This window comes from Thermobia domestica, chromosome 16 (genome assembly GCF_964235325.1).
Source record: "Thermobia domestica chromosome 16, izTheDome1.hap1.1, whole genome shotgun sequence".
Taxonomy (NCBI): domain Eukaryota; kingdom Metazoa; phylum Arthropoda; class Insecta; order Zygentoma; family Lepismatidae; genus Thermobia; species Thermobia domestica.
The window spans coordinates 186,243,382-186,260,912 of NC_137469.1; the positions used below are offsets into that span (position 1 = coordinate 186,243,382).

Below are 17,531 nucleotides of genomic sequence, written 5' to 3' on the forward strand. Positions count from 1 at the left end.
TCGGGATCCGGGACAGTTGCTAATTGATTTTGAAGTAAGGTGCGGTAACCGTTCCAGTTTGCTTTGTCGAACAGAAGATAAGAGCGTGGGGGTGGAGGTGTAGTGCGAGAAGCAGAACGTTGGGTTGTAATGGTCAGAAGGATTGGCACATGGTCACTGCCAAGAGGATCCAGGACATCTAGGTTGCACCGAGTCTGTAGGTTGAGAGAAGTGATAACAACATCTGGTGTTGTATTACTACAAGGTCTTGTAGGCTTAGGTATCGGAAGAAAGTGTCCTGAAGTATGCGTTAGAAGGTAATTGCGGAAATCCTGTTGCTGGCGAGGAGTGCGACTGTGAAAATTCAGATCCGCTAGAATGATGTAAGTACGATAGTTATCTGAAATGTACTGAATAAACGGATAAGAAAGAGGATGTCCAGGACGGATGTAGATGGTCGCAACAGTGATGTTGAGCTGTTTGAAGTGTAAAGTAGTAACTAGATGTTCGGGGAGTGGAGTTATGGGAAGAGTGGTGCGGCGAAAAGGAAGAGATGGTGAAAATCCTATGGCGACCCCACCACTTGCCCTCCTCGCTGGTATCAAATTATCGTGCCGAAGCATAGTATAATTTGGCAGCTGTACGTGGGTGTGGGCCTTAAGATGTGTCTCGTTCAAAACGAAACACTCAACATGTTTTTCAAAGAGGAGCTGTTCAAATAAGATTTTATGTTGAGGTAAAGAACGAATGTTCAAAAACTGAAAAGTAATGTCCATAATGATGTGAAGAAACCAGATGTTGTCGGAGAGAGTCTTAAACTTCTGTTTGCAATGGATCTGAATGAAAGTAAACACTTTGGCCAGAGTAAGTAGCAGTAAAGTTGATGTTAAGTATGGCTTTGGCAGTTTGTTGGACTTGGCAAAGAATATGGTTGCGAAGTAGCAGATGAATGTTTTGTAGAGTAACAGTAATAAAAGACAAGAATTGGGTGATTGTAATTGGTTGACAGATATCTGGAGGAACAGAAGCTGATTGAGTGATATGTGGTTTTAATGGTACCGTTAATTCGGGCTTGAATGGATCCGCAGTAGGTTTAGCCTTGCATTTGTAACTGTAAGTAGGATGTCCAGTTTCATTACAGGTGGAACATTTAGGAGTTTCTTTCAGGTTAGAACAATTGCAGGTGCTATGAGGGCCAGTGCAGAATCCACATTTGAGTTGGTATGGAAATGCGCCTTTCGGATGATCGTTATATACTTGGCACTTTTCACACCGCATAGGAAGTGGAGCAGGAGAACGAGAAGGCTCGACACAATGATGTTTGCGGTAAATGAAGGCGCCATTTGAGAGAAGAGAGTCTATGGTGTCGTGAGAATTGGTTAAGACACGGACCATGTAGGTGTTTCCTTGTGCGTTTTTGATACGGATACATTTAATGATAGAATGTCCATGAAGCTGGAGTTCCTGACTGATTTCTTCATCTGTAAAGGACGGATCAACACCTCGGATGACAACTGACAAAGCAGGTTGTTTGCGTGGTGGCGGAGGTTGCTTGGCTGATGGAGTGTTGAGTTTAGAGATAGAAGCGTTTTTACCAAAGATTTCAAAGGAATAAGTATTGCGGAGGGTGGATGCAAATTGGTCGTCTGGCGTTTTAATTATTATGCCTTTCTGGGTGTAAATGATTTGTGCGATGTTCGTGCGAGGTATGTATTTGACAATGCGATGATACAACTTCTTGAGATCAAGATACTGAGGATCGTAGTTGGTAAGAAGAAATGTAGAAATGGCTGGTTTAACAGAAGTGAAAGAAGTTTGAGCGTCCATATGATGAGATGAATCAGATACAGTAGATGATTCGCTGAGAGTGTGATGGCGTTTTGGTTTAGGTGACTGAGGATGATTCGGATGAACTTCATTACGTGTTGTGCGTTTAGAGCTCTCCCTTCGCTTGTCGGCAGATGCAGACGGAGCGGAGGGGCCCAAGGGAAGATTAGAAGCATGAGGCCCAGTAGCCATGATGATGAGCACACAAAAACAACTAATGAGGTATGGTAAGCAGGTAGAAGCCACCCATTCGGATAGTGGCTTAGGTGAGGAAATGCCCCAGTCTATACGTGTTGCAACGAGCTACCCTTGGGTGAGATAAGTCTGATAGCTGTTGCTCATCGAATATCTGACAAGCAAGTCCCAGGATCATGGACAGGACTACAAAAAACAGCCGTGCTGACGTTTGGTACGTCACAGCTGATATTGTCGACATTTCTATCGACCTGAAAGATGTATGAATGGCTTGCATTTCTTTTATTGTTCACCCGTCAAAGGGGTACACCCTTTCTTGGGAAAGAGAGGAGCGCTAAATTTACGGAAGAAAGGAAAGCTATGTATGGTCTATGGGTAGTTTGGGATCAAAGGGGTAGTATTTATTAATCTTTATTAAGCATCAATTGTGGCTAGTAATTTCTACATAGGAGATTTCTCTGCATTTCAGGATTTTTTTAAAAATCTTTATTAAGCATCAATTGGTCTGCATCAATTCCAAGGTGTAGATAGATCTGCATTCCAGGATCATCGCTTGCTGAAAGAAATATTGACATATACATAGATACATATAAGAGGAAGGAAAGTGACGAAGATGATACAGATGAAATAAATGAAACGATAACAAACAAAATAATAAATAAATACATTATAGTAGTCAAGTGTAGGCAATGGGCATGTATCGGGTTTATATGAAATGAAGTACAGTAGACAAGACAACAGTTAGAAGCTGTTAAAGTAACAAATGAAGGTTATCTTCTGTCTCGGGGCAACTCGAGACCAATGAGTGACAAGTGGAGGCCCTGGTTAGTAAAGAAGGATATCACAAGTGCAAAGATGGATAAACGTAGTGAGAATAATGACGTGGATGATATATGTCATATTGTAGTTTGTGAGGATCATTGGCAGGGAGAGTCTGAGAGTACAAGGTCATAAGATGTTGAAGAGGAGTATATATATATTTTGGAGGAACGTCATGAGTCATGTCAAGATGGATAGTATCAAAAAAGACAGGATTATCGGAGCTCATGCGCTTGGTGATGTAGTTAGTGCGTAGAGACTCTATATAGTGTAGAATAGGAGGAAAGGTGATACGGTGGTAGAGGGGAGCCGTAGGGAAAGGCAGGCGGATACGGAATGCAAGGCGGATAGCCTGTCTTTCGATAATCTGGAGGCGTGCATAGAAGGAGGCTGGTGCTGATATCCACGCAGTGTGCCCATGAGTTAGAAGAGGGCGTAAGAATACTTTGTATGTGGTAAGAATGGTATGAGAGTGCAATCCCCAAGATGTGCCAACTAATTTACGAATAAGGTTGAGTCTGCGTGTACTTTGTAATTGAAGTTTCCGCTCGTGTGGTTTCCATTGAAGTTTGCGGTCATAGACTACTCCTAGATAAGTAATCTTCTTCGAGGAAGGTATGGTAGTACCATCAATGGTCAGGTCGAGACGATTTGGGTTTCGTCTGATACGTGAGCGTCTTTGTGGAGCCTGAAAGACTATTGCTTGCGTTTTGTCAGAATTGACAGTCAATTTCCAATGAGTGCACCAGTCAAGAAATGAATTTATAGCTGGCTGTAAAGTGCGATTGATATGCTGTACAGTAGTGCCCAAGCATAGAAACGCCGTGTCATCAGCAAACTGAAAAACTTTTACGTTTGGTGGCAAAGGAGGCATATCTGCTATGTACAGAAGGAATAACAGAGGTGATAGAACGGAGCCCTGAGGTACACCAGAGTGTAGAAAGATTGGATATGATAAAGCGCTATTGATAGTAATGTAGGCAAGCCTAGAGGTAAGAAATGAGAGGACGAGCCTATGTAGCACATTGGAAGGCGGAAACGGTGAAGTTTATACAGAAGCCCCATATGCCATACCTTATCGAAGGCTTTTTTTAAAGTCAAAGAGTAAGAGACATGAGGGCCGAGATGAATTGTAATGATTGCTAGTAGTAGTGGTAAGCCGAAGAAGTTGATCTGAGAGGCTGATGGCAGGTCTGAAGCCGGCTTGGTGAACTGGCAAGAGGTTATAGGTAGCGAGATGGGTATGAAGGCGGTTAACAAGAATCTTTTCGAAGATCTTACTAAAGCACGAAGTAAGTTGAATAGGACGATAGGACGAGAGAGCCTGAGGGGGTTTATTGGGCTTAGAAAACAAGAGTATTTTAGAGACTTTCCATTGAGGAGGGTAAAAAGACTTTTTTTTGCTAGCCGGAGGCTAGTACCCTGTTAGAGGGCTACACCCTCTTTAAGGGGGGGGAGAGTTATTAAGAATTAATGGATTGAGGATTAATAGGCAGATGGGCTAAGTGATTTTATTTATTTATTTATTTTTTATTTATCATAGAATATCTGGACATTATGACCTTTGCGATCATAATCATAAATTTAGGAGGTGAAAACTACTTAATTATATAATTATAAATTGACGTTACACATTGTTATAAACATATAGAATGAATAAAAGGTGAAATAACAAGTATAATGAGTGAAAATATAAAGAAAGTGATCATAAACATATAAGGAAATTAATATGTAGAAAAAAATGCATAAATACTTAAACTCCGAACACAATTATATATATGATTTGGTGTTTGAGAAATCCTGATAGATTAGACTACTAACAATTATATGTTATAGTAAAAGAGAATGAAGGTGAATAATGGGATGAGGTGCAATACACGGGACAAACACAAGGGAAATTAGTATGACAAATGAGGTTATCTCCTGCCTAGGGGCTGCTCTAGGCTGATGAAGACGGAGGGAGCCCTGTTGGAGACAGAAGGTCTTACTGTGCAGAAAATGATGGAAATACGTGCGGGAGATGGGCATGAATTTGATAGTCGTCGAGTAAGAGTAAACCCGGGTGATCAGGTGGCAGCGTATAACAGTATAGAGTGAAGAGGAGGCATAGCGGGGACGGACAGGATGAAGAGCATGATAGTGCATAGTATCGAGGAGTAATGGCTGGTGAGAAGTGTATCTGACAGTGATGAACTTCTGTCTAAGAGATTCAAGATGATACGAAATGTCGGGGAAGGTGACGAGATCATACAGCTCACGGGTTGGGCTTGGTAATTGAATACGATGTGCGATGCGGAACGCATGTCGCTCTAGGATGCGTAACTTTTCATAATATGTTGGAAGGGCGGAAATCCACGCAGTAAACCCATACGTAAGCACTGGTCGCATGAACACTTTATATGTATTCAGAACTGTCTTAGGTTGTAGGCCCCAGGTTGTGCCAGTTAGTCGCTTTAGAAGGTTCAGGCGCTGATAAGCTTTGGCAGCTACTTTCTTGAGGTGCGGTTTCCACGTGAGATGAGAATCATAAAGAATGCCCAGATAAGTAACGGATCGGGTTTGAATAATTGGAGCGTCATTAACTGTGAGTGAAAGCAGCGAGGGGTTGCGGTGTACTCTGGTGCGTTTTCGTGGGGGTATAAAAGTAATGGCCTGTGTTTTTGCTGCATTGATTGAAAGACTCCACTTCTGGCACCAATGGGTGAACTGGTTGATGGCTTCTTGGAGAGCTCGAGTGATCTGACGGATAGTATTTCCTAAGGCTAGAAAGGTAGTGTCATCAGCATACTGAAATAGGTACACATCAGGAGGAAGTGGAGGGAAATCGGCTACAAAAATGATATATAACAGCGGAGAGAGAGCAGAACCTTGTGGTACTCCTGACAGAAGGAAGATGGGATGAGAAAGTTGATTATTGATGCTGACGTAGGAGAGACGACATACAAGAAAGTGATAGATGAAGGGAATATATGTAATGGGAAAAGCAAAATGGAAAAGCTTATGGAGAAGTGCCAGGTGCCAGACTTTATCAAAGGCTTTTTCGAGGTCAAATAAAAGTAGGCAAGAAGGTTTGACAGAATTATAATGATTTGTGATGAGACTGGTGAGGCGAAGGAGTTGATCATTGATAGAGAAAGCCGGGTGAAAACCTGCTTGATGAATAGCAAGAATATTTTTGGATTCTAGGTACGGGTGCAATCTTTTAACGATGATGCGTTCGAGAATTTTGATAAAGGTGGATGTCAGTTGAATAGGTCTATAAGATGTGGCGGTAGGTGTCTTGTTTGGCTTCAAGAACATAAGTGTTTTAGAAGTTTTCCAATCCGTTGGGAAGAATCCGGTACGGAGAATGAAAGTATAGATGAGGGCGAGAAGCGTCAGAAGTATAGGAGGGCTTTCTTTAATGTGCCTATATGTTATATTGTCAAAACCTGGGGCAGAGTTACGTTTGCGGTTAACGACAGTGAAAATTTCGGTTGTGGAGATGGGTGTTGTGAGCGGATGATTTGGAAGCGTATGATTGATACTGGGCTGTAAATGAGGAGAGTCAAGTGGTAGATGGTCAACAGGATGCGGAGCTGTGAGATCAGTAAGAGGTGTAGGTGTGAAAATTTCCTGCATGTAGTCTGCAAAGACATCGGCTTTTTCCTGATCACTTTGAAGTGGTGTGTTATTATGGAGTAGAGGATAATGAGGTTTTGTTTATTTACCGCAGAGTGCGTTGAAACGTTTTCAGAATTTAGAAGGGTGGCTAGTTTCATTGAGGTTATTACAAGTTTTTACCCAGTTTCTCAGTTTATATGCCTTGAGATAATTACGAACAGTGCGTTGCAGTTGGTGATGGTGGTGAAGGGTTTCTGGGTGTCTAGTACGAACGTATTCGCGATAAAGCTGTCGAGAGCGGCGAATCATGGTTAAGTATTGAGGCGGTAGTTGTGGTTTGTATGGAACAGAAGATGAACATGGAATATAGAGTTCGGATGCGTGAGAAATAGTAGAGCTGATTGTAGTTATGCTTTGGTATAGCTGCTCTTCCGTAGATGGTGGTGCGTGATTTTGAAGTGATTGGGTAATATGTTCACGGTATTTGTTCCAGTCGGCTTTGTCATAACGAAGTGATGTACGAGGAGGTGGTGCATTGACAGGTTTGTTGACGGTATTGTGGTGATAAATAAGTTTGAGAGGTGCCTGATCGCTGCCAATGAGATCAAGAACTTCGACTGTGCAGTGGGAAGCTATAGTATTAGAAGTGATAACAACGTCAGGCGTTGTCTGAGAGATAGGACGAGACGGTGTGGGTAAATCATGTATAATTCCTGTTGTATGCGAAGAAATAAATTGAAGGAACGTAGTGCGTTCATTATCAGTTCGACTGTGGAGATTGATGTCTGCCATGATTAAATAGTGCTTAAAGTTATGTGAAATGGGTTGGAAAAAAGCAAGAGGAATCTGATGTCCAGGACGGATATAGATGGTGATGACACTGATTGCGATATTGGGAAAATGTAATGTTGTGATAACATGCTCTGGAAGATTGGTAAGTGGACAGGTATGGCGTCGAAATGGTAAAGCGTGGTAGAAGCCAATAGCGGCGCCACCGTTAGCTCGGTGAGCAGGAAGCTGGCTGTCACAACGAAGTATGTTGTAACGGGGTATGTGGATAGGATCACGAGTAGTAGAAGCGTGTCAAAGAGCAGAAGCGTGTCAAAAAGCAGCTTGTTTTTGGATAAGGATCGAATGTTTAGAAATAAGAACACAATACCCAAGATATGAAGTATGCAGAGGTAGTTAGAAGTCGGACGGAATATTTGTTGTGTGAAAATAGACATCGGTGTTCGAGTTCGTAGCATTAAAGGAAGCATGGAAGATGATTCGGGCGACATGAGTAATCTGTTGTAAGATATGTGGGCGGATAAAAGGATGGATATTTTGTAAGGCGAGAGTTGTGAAAGCCAGAAGTTTATCGATAGTAACTGGTGTGGATTCCACTGGAAAGTCTGTGTTGGTGGATGAATCATGTGTTCGTAATGGAGCTACTAATTCAGGATGGGAAGTTTCTGGTGGAGGTTTCCCTTTGCACTTATAGCTATAAGTGGGATGTTGTTCATTGCAAGTAGCGCAGCGAGGTGGTAGTTTTAGATTATTACATGAACGAGTAGGATGAGTGCCACTACAGTAACCACAGACGGCAGTATTACGACAGTTTGCAGTTGTATGTTGGTTATAAACTTGGCATTTCTCGCAACGAATTGGTAACGGTGGTGAAGAACGAGAGGGTTCGACTCGATGCCGTTGCTTATAGATGAAAGCACCATTTGCAAGTAAGGTATCGATTGTATCTTGACATGAAGTTAATATCCGCACCATAAATGTTGGTCCTTGATCATTTCGAATGCGAAGTGCTTTCGTGATGGTAAGTCCCTCTGCCCGCAACTCTTCTGAAACTTCCTCGTCTGTATACGACGGATCAACTCCCCTGATAACCACGGACAAAAGGGGAGGTTTCTTAGGAGGTGGTGGTTGTTTGCGCTGAGATGATCTAAGAGTTTCCATTGTAGCGTTCTTGCCAAAGATTTCAAACGAGGCTTTATTGCGTACAGTAATGGCAAACTTGGGATCAGTTGATTTCAGAATGATTCCGTTGCGAGTCTTAACTACTCTAGTGACATTGATGCTTGGAAGATACTTCCGAAGCTGTAGAACTAGAAACTTAACATTTTCGAATTTCGGGTCAAAATTCTGGAGTAAAAAGGAATGTAGTTGATTTTCGGATGTTGGAGTGATCATAGGTGATTGTGAAGATGTGTGCGCCGTTTCCAAATCCATAGCATTAGGTGCTGACAACGATGTTCCTGACAGATGTTGTTTCTTAGCCGGCTGTGAATTTCTTACACGCTCAGCATAATTCGCAGTGCGATGTGGCTATCTTGATCGACTGGAAGCGTTCGAGATGGTGGAGGCATTTGGAGTGCTCTGAGGCTCTACGATGTCTGCTGCCCTCTTTCCGCTTCTCCACCTTCGTGGCATGAGCCGGTGGAGCGAGAAAGACTGGAGGTAATCCTCCGTGACGACCATCCATCGAAGCCCCAGTGATCTGAGGAGGATCCGCCATGGAGATCTACAGGTGGGCCGAAGCCCGAACTTAAGGTAATAAAGCTGTGTACAATGATGTGATGAGAGATGATGAAGGTGAGGTGACCCGTTTGGATAGCCACCAAGGTAGGAGGAAGTTTTCGGACAGACCCGTAGCACTGCACACCCTTGGCTTGATCAGTCTGGAGTGCAGGGCTCGTAGGAATGACACAAAAAAGTCTCCGGGATATGAAAAAGGAAGGTTTCAAAATACACAATAGCCAAGCTATTGTGGTTGTCACTAGCAGAAACGCTTGTGACCGAAAGTACTGGCTTGTATTTTTTTTGCCGTTTACCCGGTTAAAGGGTTTTGCCCTTTCTTCGGGGGAGAGATTCATGAACATTTTGGATTCCATAATATTATAGGAGGTCTATGAGATTTTTCTTTATTCATTAAGAATGAAATAATTCATTAAATAATTTATACATACATTCAATACTGATAATGATTTATCAAGGGAACGATAACAAAACAGTAACAATAATAACAAAAGGTAAGAGGTGCACAAAACAAATATATAAGGTGATAGGTGCACAATGAGTATATAAGTGAAAAGTATAACAATATTATATATACATATAGGCTAAAAAGGGAAAAGACTAGTAACGAAGTAGAAAACATAATATATAACTGAAAGGACGATATGATGAAATGATAATGAATGAATTGCACTAGACGCCACATCACGAGGTTTTGTTAGTGGACAGATGCAGGTTATCTTCTGTTCCTGGGGCCACTCAGGAACTGATGAAGACAGGGGAGGCCCATATTAGTTGGTAATCACTGTGCCTGTGATGGATAAACATGAGGTGATAGATGACGTGGATGATATATGGTAAAGATCTCGGGGTCTCTAGTGGCAGGGTCCAATTTTAGGTGATATAGTGTCATGTAGTGTTGTAGCGGAGAGTCGATGTATCGTGGTGGAGTATCGTTGTCTCTATCGTAGCGTATAATGTCCAGTAGCATTTCGTGGTGTAACTCATACCGAGTAGTAATATATCGGACTCGAAGCTGCTCCAAGTGTGGAATTAAGGACGGAAAATCGATAAGATCGTACAGGAGCCTGGTTGGACTTGGTAATCTGATTCTATACGCTAACCGTAAAGCATGTCTCTCCATGATACACAATTTTTGATAATATTTATCAGATGCAGATACCCAAGCCGTGTGACCATATGTTAAGGTACTTCGCATGGAAGTTTTGTAGGTATGTAATACTGTAGAGGGTTGTATGGCTTGTATTTTTTTTTAGAGTGGTGGGTAGTGACAGTACTTTATTTATTGAGTTGGAGAGTGTTGGGCATCAATTTAAGTATAACATTGGTTGATTGCTGAAGAACTTGGAATGAATGGGTATAAAGAAACGGCCACTAGAGGGTTTCGCCCTCTCTCTTGGCCAGGGGTGTGGGAGCATCAATTATTCTTTATTAAACTCATAGCTGGTCAAAGAGCTGTGAAACAATTATTGTTATTATACACTAACAAAAATAAAAAATAAAGATATTAAACAACAATAACATTAATAATATATGAATAATAACAAACTAGTAAGGAAAGGTGCTCATACAAAAGATAACAAAAAAGGTGCGGAAAAAACTGAAACTAATAAATAACGTAGAAAATGCAAAAAAAAATGGAAAAATGATGAGTGAGGTGCTCGTAACGGCACAACACAACATATAGATGTTAGTACAGACAAATGCAGATTAATCTTCTGTCCTGGGGCGGCTCAGGACTGATGAGAAACATGGGGTAAGCCCAGATTAGTGTTGTAGTGAGACAAGTGATGGAAAAAGATGTGGAAGATGTTGACGGATGAGTTGGTGACGGAAGAAGGTGGCATGGTGGTGATCTGCTGGAAGAGTGCGGATGTATATGGAAAGCAAAACTCTGAGTGGTGTATAGCAGTACTTAGATTGAGATTCTTGTTGTAAATCTGTAAATATGGTGTCAAGAAAGATATCCTTACGATCATGGAAACTGGTAGTTATGAACTTCTGACGCAATTGTGCTATGTGTTGAACAAGCGGAGGAAAGGTAATTTTGTCACACAAGTCAGCATTATGATACGGAAGTTTTATCCTAAATGCAAGACGAATGGCATATCTCTCAAGAATTTCAAGTCTATTGTAAAATTTCGGAGGCGCTGAACACCAGGCTATGTGTCCAAATGTAAGTATACTCCGCATAAATGCTTTGTATGTGTTAAGCAATAATTTGCAATTTAAACCCCAGGTCTGGCCAACCAGACGACGAAGAAGTTGTAAGCGGTTCTTTGCTTTGATAACAATTTTCTGAAGGTGGGGTGTCCATCGCAACTTATCGTCAAAAATGATTCCTAAGTATGTTACTGTTTTAGCTGGTTGAAGAAAGTGATCTCCCACACGTATCTGTAGTAAATTTGGATTTCGTCTAACTTTGCTGCGGCATTTAGGAGGTAAAATAACAAGTGTTTGTGTTTTGTTTTCATTAACTGAAAGTCTCCATTTACTACACCAATTCAGAAAGTTAGTAATTGTAGTCTGTAAGTTTGTATTAATCTGCTGTATCGTGTTTCCCAGTGTAAGAAAAGCTGTATCATCAGCATATTGAAAGAGATAAGTGTTCGGCGATGGAGACGGTAAATCGGAAGCATAGAGTACGTATAAAAGAGGAGATAGACTAGAACCTTGCGGTACTCCTGTGTATGGAAAGATTGGATGTGATAATGTATTGTTTATGCTGACGTAGGCTATTCGATTGAGTATAAAAGAAAAAATGACTCGGAGGTATGTAACAAGAAGACCCAGTTTAAGAAGTTTATAAAATAACCATAATGCCAAATACGATCAAAAGCTTTTTCCAGATCCATTAAAACGAGACAGGACGGAAGAGACTTATTATAATGATTGGTAATAATGGTAGTTAGACGAAGTAGTTGATCATTTATGCTATAATGAGGTCGAAATCCAGTTTGATGGAGAGGTAGAAGTTGTAGATCCATAATGTATGGGTGTAAACGAGATACGAGTATTTTTTCAAAGACTTTACCTAACGTGGAAGTTAACTGGATTGGACGATATGACTGTACGGAATGCGGGGGTTTGTTGGGTTTCAGAAACATACAGACTTTAGATACCTTCCACTCAAGAGGATAGAAACCAGTTCTAAGCATAAATGTATATATCGATGCTAGAAATATGAAAAAATTGACCGAACATTCCTTAAGTAATCTGTAAGTTATTTGGTCAAAGCCTGGGGCAGTACTACGTTTCTGCTTGATGATGGACTGTATCTCCGCGGAAGTGATTTCACGAGTCAAAGGATTATCCGCTTCTAAAGTATGCTGGATGGAAGGTTGAAGTAATTGTGCAATTGCCTCTTCAGAAACTCTAGGGCTGAATTGATGTGTGCAAGGCGGAGGTGTAAATACTGACTGAAGATGTGTGGCTAAAGCGTCTGCTTTATCTTGATCTGTATCTAGAGATTGATTATCCTGTATGAGAGGATAAGATGAACTAACTGTCTGTCCAGTTAGAAGATGAATTTTTTTCCAGTATTTCGTGGGATGTGACTCTGTATTCAATTGATTGCATTCTTTGCTCCAGGTAAGCCGTTTATGAGCAACAATATGGTTATGAACTGTCCTTTGCCATCGTCTTGCTTGAGTCAAATACTCTGGATTCCGTGTTTGTTCGTATTTTCGAAAGTAAGTGCGAGACTTTTTGACGAGAGTCAAGTACTGCGGAGGTAGCATAGGTTGGTATGTTTTGCCTCGATATGTAGGTATGTTTTTGTTGGCGCTACTGGTGATAGCTGTGCTGATGCTATCGACGGTAATATTAAGGTCGGTCTCTGATGTCGGTGATACAAAGGAGGCAAGAACAACATCTATATCAGTACGAAACTGATCCCAGTTCGCCTTGTCGTATAACATGATGGTTCTCATAGTTGATTCAGATACTTGTCGTCTCTGATGGTTGATAACGACTTTCACCGGAAGATGGTCGCTGCCGATACAATCTAGTACATGTATATTACATTTATCGACCATAGAGGCAGTGCTAATAACAACATCGAGTTTAGTCTGACTGCTTGGTCGCGTATGTTTGGGCAATTGATGGACATGCCCATTTAAATTAAGAGTTATATGATCGAAAAACTCAGCTTTATCACGGGCAGAGCGACTGTGAATATTAACGTCGGCTAGTATGACAAGATGTTTAAAGTGGTGAAACAAATAGGTGAAGAAGGCAAGAGGAATGATATGACCTGGTCGAACGTATATCGTAGCTACTGTTAACATAAGATGAGGAAGATAAACTGTTGTCACTAGGTGTTCTGGTAACTGCATATGCTGCGGAACAGAGTTGCATCTATAAGTAAGTTTATTACGAACTCCAATTGCAGCGCCACCTTGGGCTCGTGCGTTATTGTCTGCATAATCGCAGCGAAGAAATTGATATCGAGGAAATCTGACATAAGTAGCAGGTTTGAGTGCAGTCTCATTTAGTACAAATAAATCCATATTTTCCTCAAGCAGTAACTGCTCAAATAGTATTCGGTGTTGCGCTAAAGAACGAATGTTCAGAAAAAGAAGTGTCAGAGCCATATTCATACACAAAATTACGGACTTAAACTACAGTGTCTCGGGGAGCAATATGGAAGTGAACGTACGGTCCAGAATATGTAGCATACAAGTTAACTTGAAATATAGCGGAGGCTGCTGCAATAACATGATCTAATATAAGTTGACGTTGGAATGGGAAAATATTTTGTAATATGAGTGTTATGTAGCGGAGGAAGTTTTCCACAATAAGAGGAGAGGTGATAGACTGTGACAAAGGCACGTTAGAATCTTTGGTACGTAGCGGTACCGTCATCTCCGGGTGGTCAGGAGTTGGATTCGGTTTCCCTTTACATTTATAACTATAAGTTGGATGTTTGTCACTGGAACAGGTCGAGCTTAGAGGTGGTTTTCCTGTATTAGGACACTCTTTAGTATCATGGTTGCAAGCACAGTAACCGCATTTTACGACATTTGGACACTTAGCCGTTATATGTTGGTTGTACACCTGGCACCTTTCACATCTAATTGGAAGAGAGAGGCTTGTTCGGGAAGGTTCCACCCTATGACGTTTCTTAAATATGTATGCGCCATCTTGTAACAAGGCATCGATGGAGGATTGAGAAGTAGTCAGAACTCTCACCATGTATGTTGGACCGTTATTATTTTTGATACGTATACATTTGGTCACTTCAATTCCCTCTGCTTTTAGCTCCTCAAGCATCTCATCATCTGTTATTTCAGGTAAAACTCCGCGAATAACTACCGACATCATTGGTGTTCTCGAAGGTGGAGGAGTTTGCTTGATTTTGTCAGGAAGCTTAGACAGTTGTGCAGCTTTGCCAAAAATCTCGTTGCTGGCCTTATTACGGAGAGTGATGCCAAAATTACGTCCTGAGATTTAATAATAAAACCGCCCCTGGTGAAAACTATCTGTTGGATACTGGCCCTTGGAAGATACTTGATAATCTGATTAAAGATATGGCGGGTGTTACTGTACTTTGGGTCGAAGTTAGTTAGAAGGAAAGAATGCAATTTAGGACGAGCAAGGGTGGCTGCATATGACTGTTGTAATCCAACAGTGGAAGTCCTAGGATCCCCAGCAGCCGTCTGCATTGGTTCCGATTCTTCTGACTTACGAATATAGGTAGGAGAGCGAGATCTGGAACGCTTATCAGCCGATTCTAAACTACCCTCCGAGAGCTGGCGGGTACGTCGATTCGTTCGAGGATCGCGTTTGGCATCAGCTACTGCTTCAGGTGTGGGACCTTGAACTAATCTCGGTAGCTTATGCATGGTGCGATAAAAATGTGCACCGCATAAAGTGATGTAAACAACCCCGCTCAGGTAGTGCTACATATAGCCCTAACAAAGCAACAAAAGAGTTGGTCAAACTGTGATTACAAGCAATGACCTTCAAAATTTAAGATAAACCCTCCAGAAGATGAAGATCCTCTGTCAATCTCCTATGTAGGGTATCTGCGCTGGTCTCTCAAGTACGTTTGCAACACTTGATCACAGCTTAGCACAGTAACGAACTACAAGAGGAGTTAGGTTTGTAGTAAGTATCTTGTATTTTTTTTTGCTAGTCGCGGCCGACTAGCTCCCGCCCAAAGGGTACCGCCCTTTATATCGGGAAGTGGAGTAATGGGAACGTGAGGATTTGGAGAATGTGGATGGGTATTATTATTCTTATTAAACTTTATTCAACATCAGTTTATATACAATCATAAATACAGTGGGGAGACATTAATTAATTTGATTAAATAAGCATATATTGTGGAAAACGGTGGACATTATGGCCTTTAACCATAATCATAAATTAAGGTGGATGGAATGAATGGAAATGACGTACACCAGACGTCACAAACATCGGGTATAGTTAGCAAGACAGATACGTGTTATCTTCTGATCCGGGGGCGACTCCGGATCTGATGGAGACAGGGGAAGCCCAGTTAGACAATAGGACTACTGTGCATAAGATGGAATGATGCAAGGTGATGCCGTGGCGGTGATGTAGTCTGTGATGAATAGATGGTCTGGACTGTCGGGGGGAAGGGAGAAGTGGTAGAGGGTAAAGAGGAGGGGTATGACGTAGAAGAATATTGGACGGATATAAAGCAAAATGATGCATTGTGGCTAGAAGCATGGGGTGATGAGTTTGAAACCGAGAAGAAATGTAGCGGAGTCGCAAAGTTTCGAGGTGGTAAAGAATGTGGGGAAATGGAGTGCGGTCATAGAGTTCGTTGGTAGGGCTGGGAAGGCGGATTCGGAAAGCAAGGCGGAGGGCATGCCGTTCAAGAATTTGTAATCGAGTATAAAACGATGGAGCAGCGGCAATCCAGGCAGTAAAACCGAAGGTAAGAACGGGACGAAGGAAAACTTTGTAAGTGGTTAAAAGTGTTCGGGTGTTTAGCCCCCAGGTTGTACCAGTGATGCTGCGTAAAAGATTGAGACGATTGTAGGCTTTGGCACATATGGATTTCAGATGGGCTGTCCATTTAAGATGTCTATCGAAGACTATGCCTAAATATGTAACAGTGTTTTGTGGCTGGAGAGGAACGTGGTCCACATGGACAGAGAAGTTAGCCAGATTGCGATAGACGCGAGTGCGCTTGTTTGGAGGAAGAAATATGATTGTTTGTGTTTGGCCAGCGTTTAGTTTCAATCTCCAGCGTCTGCACCAAGCAAGAAAGGTGTCAATTGCAATCTGCAGTGTTCGATTGATCTCTTGGGCAGTGTTTGCGGTTGCGAGGAAGGCCGTGTCATCGGCAAACTGATATAAACTGATATTGCAAGGTAATGGAGGAAAATCGGCTACATATAAGAGATATAATAACGGAGATAATGATGAACCTTGAGGAACTCCAGAATGCAGGAAAATGGGGTATGAGAGGTGGTTGTTGATAGATATGTAACTAAGGCGGCAAGAGAGAAAGTGGAAGATGAAACGGATGTAACAGAGAGGAAGACGGAAAGAGAGGAGTTTATATATAAGACCAAGATGCCATACCTTATCAAAAGCTTTTTCCAGATCAAATAAGACAAGACAGGAAGGTTTGGATGTATTGAACTGCAGTGTAATATGGGTTGTAAGGCGCGTAAGCTGATCATTAATACTATAGGAAGGGCGAAAGCCTGCTTGCGAAAGTGGAAGTAAATTATGAGCGGATAGATGACGGTGCAGACGTGTAACCAGGATACGTTCTAGAATTTTGCTGAACACTAGCGTGAGCTGAATGGGCCGATACGAAGAGACAGCATGTGTAGGCTTGTTTGGTTTGGGAAACATGAGAGTGATCGAGGATTTCCAAGAAGTCGGAATGAAGCCTGTGCGTAAAATAAATGTATAGATAGCAGCCAGTAAATGAAGAAGAATATATGGAGCCTCTTTCACATGTCGGTAAGAAATACGATCAGCGCCTGGAGCCGACTGACGTTTTCTGGCGACTGTGAGGTGGATATCTTCAACCGTAATAGGAGCAGTAAGATCACTATTTGCAGGGAGATGGTGGCTGGAATTGGGTTGAAGATCTGGTGTTCAAAGATTGAGATTATCGGCTGGATGGAGGCGTAAAGACGGATCAGGTGAAGGAGGAGTGAAAATTCCTTGGAGGTAATCGGCAAAGGCGTTTGCTTTCGCAGTATCGTCAGCAAGGGGTTGGTCTCCGTCTAAGAGTGGGTAAGGTGTGCGAGATGAACGGCCAGTGAGTTGGTGAAAACGCTTCCAGTATTTTGTGGGATGAGTGGTGGTGGAAAGATCATTGCAGGTAGTGATCCAGCGACGGCGTTTATAAGCAACTATATAGTTATGGACAGTGCGTTGATATTGACGGTGAAGGCGGAGAGACTCAAGATTGCCTGTGTGAGTGTAGTCTCTATAATGTGCCCGGGAACGCCTGATAAGCGTTAGATAATGAGGAGGGAGAGCTGGTTTGAAAGTATGAACGGTGCGCATTGGAATGTTTTGGGCAGAGGCAGTGTTGATGGCAGCAGTAATAGTATCGAGCGCAACATAAAGATCGTCTT

The 17,531-nt window shown here is 42.0% G+C and overlaps 1 protein-coding gene across 1 annotated transcript; it reads right to left on the reverse strand.

The window, feature by feature from the left end:
- Positions 1-10,399: 10,399 nt before the first annotated feature.
- Positions 10,400-13,547, reverse strand: LOC145672719 (uncharacterized). The gene is made up of 2 exons (XM_081741894.1): positions 12,155-13,547; positions 10,400-10,434 (listed from the first exon to the last, which is right to left on the reverse strand). The coding sequence occupies exons 1-2, from the start codon at positions 13,545-13,547 to the stop codon at positions 10,400-10,402; spliced, it is 1,428 nt and encodes a 475-aa protein (XP_081598020.1).
- Positions 13,548-17,531: the final 3,984 nt, after the last annotated feature.

Bases quoted from the DNA above. Each gene is read 5' to 3' on its own strand.
- LOC145672719 (XM_081741894.1), bottom strand. From the start codon at position 13,547: ATGGCTCTGACACTTCTTTTTCTGAACATTCGTTCTTTAGCGCAACAC. The intron at 10,435-12,154 runs GTTCGGTCAATT...TATTTTTGTTAG, and splicing joins TTACAGATTACTTAAGGAAT to TGTATAATAACAATAATTGT.